Raw genomic sequence first — 5,187 nt, 5'->3', positions numbered from 1 at the left:
CTATCATCACGGTGACCAGCAAGAAGCAAAAGTAATAGAAAGTTGCCACTTTAGTATTTGGGTGAATTTTTTGATGAAATTTTGGATATTATGGAATATTCTGATGTGAAAAGAGTATATATATTTGATGTTCGATAGGGTGAAATCATTGTTCTGTAAAATAATGAGAAGGACATTTTGATAAGTGCGGAATTATCATTTTTCACCTTTTTTGATGTTATGTGGTGGTAATTGTATTGGGGAAGAATTCTGTCTTGGATTTCAAGAAGGTGAGGCAAGATCCGAATGTGGAAAAAAATGAGGGTAAAGTGATATTTCAAGTTGAGGATTGGTGCAAGAATGCAATGGCCCTTATGTGATTGGGTTAACATTGAGGACGATACTATCCTTAAGCTTCGATTGCCACTTCAGACGTGTCATGATAGTATAATTTGTTTTAAGTAGTTTGACATATGTATTAAAAAAAGGGTGTATAAGACCAGTGTACTAGGGAAAGGGACCGTATTGTACAGTTGTTAGAATCCACGAAAGGGCCACTGAGTATTGGCGAATCGTTGGAACAAAACGACGCCACTTATCAAGGTTGGTCACACCGTTTCACCATAAATAAATATGCCATCGCACTACTGCGTCGGTGCATAGTCAAGGCATTTCATCTTTGGTAGTCCCATTCCTGAATTGCATCATTCTTTACAGTGTAAGAGTAGTAGAGTCTCACGCGTACGACAACAATGTTAACCCCGCCAGATTCCCCGATTGATCCTTTGGGGCTGGGGCCTCCCAAGCTTCCGCAGGTTTTCTCAGATGATGAGGAGGAAAAGGATTCTATCGCAGTATCATCTGATGGTGAGCATGGGTCCTCGGCCAATGAATTCTATGGCATCGAAAGTGATGAAGACATCAGTGAAGGTGTTGACAATGACACCAATGATGGCAACAACGACAGGGATGATGGTGAAGATGGTGACAGCAACGATTGCAATGACGGCGAAGACGGTGACAGCGCCGAGAGCGATGACGGCGAAGATGGTGATAGCGACGCCAATGGGCCACCTAGCAAGCACCGTCGTGTGGACGACTCGAGCGAGGATGGTGGAGGTCTCGACGACGATGACGCCACATAATCTCCTGATCGATCTTCCAAAGGTTGTGAGAACTCGCAGGTGGGAGATTTATCCTCCGAGTTGATTTGATGCTGTCTCACTGCTTCGGCTACTCGGTGGTAGTAAGATTGAAAATTGGTATGGACGTTGAGTAGAATTACTTACATGTATTAACTGTTGCTTGTGGAACATGTAATTGTGGACTTAATGTTTTATTGTACCTGTCATATGTCTGTATTGAATATCAAGTTTCCTAGTCCATTTGTATAATTTGTCTGTATATGAATTGTTTATGAGTATCGTGCAAATTACTACTATGACACCACGTATGCAAGTGATGTGTCTTAATATGCCACGTCGTATGACGTTCTGGTTTTGATTGTCCTCCAGGTGTCTTTCTTGTATGTGCAGTGCTGGAGCTCTTACGTGTCTACTATTTACATTTGGTTACTATTTATAGTTGTCCACAACATGCTATCCTACTTCTATTTGGAATCCTTGGATTACCTCCATCTTTGCTTACTCATTGGTATTCTCCATCTTGCTACTCGCTGGTACTTTAGATGTTTATATTTTTGTTGTATTGTTATTTTTTTCTACGGATCTTCAGCATTCGTTTCTAATTTGCTATTTTTTTACCGTTCTATGGTGAGTCATCTTGTTTTTCCAACTTGTTCTTCGATTGGATCACAAAAAATTTCATGTATTATAGGCATATTTATTCTTATGATATAGATATAACTTCTAGAGTCAGTTTTAAAGTGTCTTTGTAATTTACTTTATCTTTCATGGTAGTTATTCACATTTTGTTTGTCGTCGCAACATTTTGTAGTTACTTGTATCATTTTTCTTGAATGCAGTATTGTAATTGTTCTTATTATTTTTTACTATGTTGAAATTGTGAATATAACATGTTTATACTCTAGGAATATATATTTTACCATCTATGGCTTACAATAAATTTAATCACATATTTTCTAATTTCGCTTTGTATGGTGCATTAGCTATTACTGTTTCAAATATTCTTTCTATTGCCTTAGTGATCCGACGATGCCGAGTGGAAGGGCCGTCACTCAATGGATCCCTGTGGCTGATGTCAGCGGTTCGAGTCCGCTTATCTCCAGCCCGTGAACTTAGCGGATACTATGATAGCACCAATTTTGCTGATTCGTCTGTTCGATCTAGCAAACTTGAATTATGATACAAATTATAGAGATCGTTTTATGAGTATTGGCCTTGCAATATTGATAGCTAACTTTTTAGCTACTAAAGTTATGATACATATATGTTTATCATATAAAGTCTAAAGCTATGGTGGTTCTTATTCAGTTAACAATCGATGCGAGATGCTTCATATCCCAATTGCAACTATAATTTAGAAGTTGTGAATCCATATGATTTCCAATGGTAGTTTCTGTGACACCTGACACTCATGGGACCACTATCCCTGAGGCTCTATATGAAATTCAAACAATGTTTTGCAAGAAAGGTACTATTGATGTTCATGGTGTCATTAGTTGTCAGGAGTGTATCTTTTCTTTCACAGATGATGATGATGCAGAGCCTACATATGCTGCAATACAGGAATCTTTTATAAATATTGCTCCATGTGGAGCGCTTCTTAAGTACGAGCAGTGGCATCCACTTGATGAATTTAGCATAGACTTGGCCGACGAGCATATTCTTGTGACCATCAAGGGACTGCCATTATTTTTATGGAATCATGATGCCGTAGAATATATACTTAGTCCATATTGTGCACTTGAATTTGTGGATGATTCGACTAAATCGCGTCAGAATTTTATATCTTATAGATGCACACCCTGGTCTCAGAAGGAAATTTCAGTACCATCAATTATCAAGCTTTATGTTCCCATTGATAATTCATTGCATTATTCTATTGGTGGTGAACGGTGCTACAAAAGAGTGTTTGTTTTCCGGATCAATCTTCAAGTAAGAAAGTTTAAACCTGGTGTTTCTTTACATGTTCAATATGAAGATCCTACATCGTATTCCTCCACATATATGTTATGAGACAGTGACTAGATCCATGCTTGGTCACTTTTGTTATCCGGAGACTATGGATTATGCCGCAATACTTAATGAAACATCTTAAGATTATTGGTGTACGGAATGGTGCAAGAACATGCAAAAAATAGCGAAGATCTTGAATATTAAAATTTTGTCAAAATATTTCGCTTCTTTGTCCGAGATTCACCCAAATGACAATATTCGGCTTGCAACTACAAGAATTAGTATTGACGCTAATTACACGGATCTTGCTACTATTTCTGGTGAATGATAATAGGAACGCCTTCTTATAGGTATATATATGTGCTTCTTATGTTGTTTGTTTCTGATTAAATGCATGTACATATATTTATAGTACTTATTCTTGTGTTGGTCGTATAAATCTATGACTTTACTTAACAATTCAATATATGATTTGTTATTCTTATACTGTGGACTTATATGTATTTGTATAGGAAAGTAATCAGTGTGCTATTTTTAGCCTCAAGATATATGGAGTAATGCCTTCAACTTCTATATCGGGATATACTTCCTATGCTTCGTTAATAAAAGTTATCACATATGCAAAACTTTATTTTAGTGGTAATATAGGTTGTAAAATATGTGAATCCTTGGTTTAGTAGTTACGTACGAAAGGTTGATTGTCAGTTCAGTGTTGTGCCATGTACAAATTAGTAACATATTGCACTTCTGCAGCAGATGTATGGTCATACTACAAATGGTAGTATCATATAACTTTTATGTACCTTATACGATGCGTATTTTTTCCATGACTTTTATCAGAAATTAGTTGAATTATTTTTTACTAAAATTTTGACAATGTTTAGTCACCTGATCGATATTTTATAAATTACATAAAATTTCTTTTAACCTTTTTATAATTACCATATTTAGTGTCGGAGTTCGACGGTTTACTTGCATAGGATTGCTACAAAGAAGCAAATTAAATCTGATTTGAAATGACTACTTATTACAGGAGAAATGAAATTAGAATGGCGATCTTCCCTATAATTTTTTGGTAGCCTCTGAGATGGTTCAGTACATGCTTCAGACATTGAATAGTTTCCTTTCACTTCTCCGCTGATTTTCATTGTTCAGATCCACCTCAAAATCCTGTGGTGCTGATTGTGATCATCATAAAAAGGCAAATACTTACTACTCCTCACCAAGTCAAAGAAGATCTTCTCTAGCCCAACTTCAACATAGCGAGCATGAATAGATTCTGTGGTCTGATTATCTGCGCAGAGAATGAAACCAAACTTGCGAGCTGGATCAACTGCAACCTTGAACGATGAAAGTCTCTTATGACCAACCAAACTTTCCAAAGCACGGACTGTGGTCATCCACCTGTTGTTATTCCCATCAGTTTGGGACCAAGCGAAGACCATACAGTTCTAAGGACCATCATGGATGCCAAGGTAGCACATGTTGTCATGAGTCATTGGAATGTCTTTCCTAGCAAAAGAGTTTTTGCCAAGAACACGGTTCTGCAAAAGAAATTCGAGACTAATTATAATCAGGATCGTGACAAGTATATATCAAATTGAGAAAAAACAATTAAATGTAACAAGCTTGATAGACAGATTGTTGAACCATTTCGGACATCTTGTCCGAGTCCTCGGTGATTGTGATCTGGCGGGGAGTTGGAAACGGAGTCTTTTTGACAGTTTCTCCGCTCCTGGTACGACTGAAGGATTGCAGATATGTCTTCCGGTAGTATGCCATTTGCTTCTCCAATTCTTCTCTCTGGTCGTCCCTAAGGTCCGCTTCCATCACTTCGATGACGTTGTCTTCCGAAACTTCGGCAGCTTTCGACATAATGGCGGTTGTATTGGTCCCACCGGGGTGCCAAAAGTGTGTTGGCGCTAGAAATTGGCTGATCGAATTCCCAGCGTCGGACACACGACCTGGGAGAATCTGCTTAACTCCAATTCGGGTGATCGCCCTGGTGCGGTTCGCGCGACGTGCCAGCCAATCTGACCTGTTGATTGGCAAGGAGAGAAACGTGTCAGATCCCAGAGGTTGCGATCGGCTAAGTTTCCGATCTCGAAGA

The 5,187-nt window shown here is 38.3% G+C and overlaps 1 protein-coding gene across 1 annotated transcript; it reads left to right on the top strand.

The window, feature by feature from the left end:
* The first annotated feature begins 731 nt into the window (after window positions 1–731).
* LOC105914231 (prostatic spermine-binding protein-like) lies at window positions 732–1,124 on the top strand. The gene has a single exon (XM_012845283.1). It carries the CDS (start codon window positions 732–734, stop codon window positions 1,122–1,124), a length of 393 nt encoding a protein of 130 aa, XP_012700737.1.
* Window positions 1,125–5,187: the final 4,063 nt, after the last annotated feature.

Source organism: Setaria italica, chromosome IV (assembly GCF_000263155.2).
Source record: "Setaria italica strain Yugu1 chromosome IV, Setaria_italica_v2.0, whole genome shotgun sequence".
In the NCBI taxonomy this organism is placed as follows: domain Eukaryota; kingdom Viridiplantae; phylum Streptophyta; class Magnoliopsida; order Poales; family Poaceae; genus Setaria; species Setaria italica.
Note: the sequence above shows the minus strand (reverse complement) of the source record. Positions and strands in the feature narration are given on the sequence as shown.

What these genes read in the sequence shown, in the direction of transcription:
- LOC105914231 (XM_012845283.1), top strand. Translation starts at nt 732, where the DNA reads ATGTTAACCCCGCCAGATTCCCCGATTGATCCTTTGGGGCTGGGGCCT.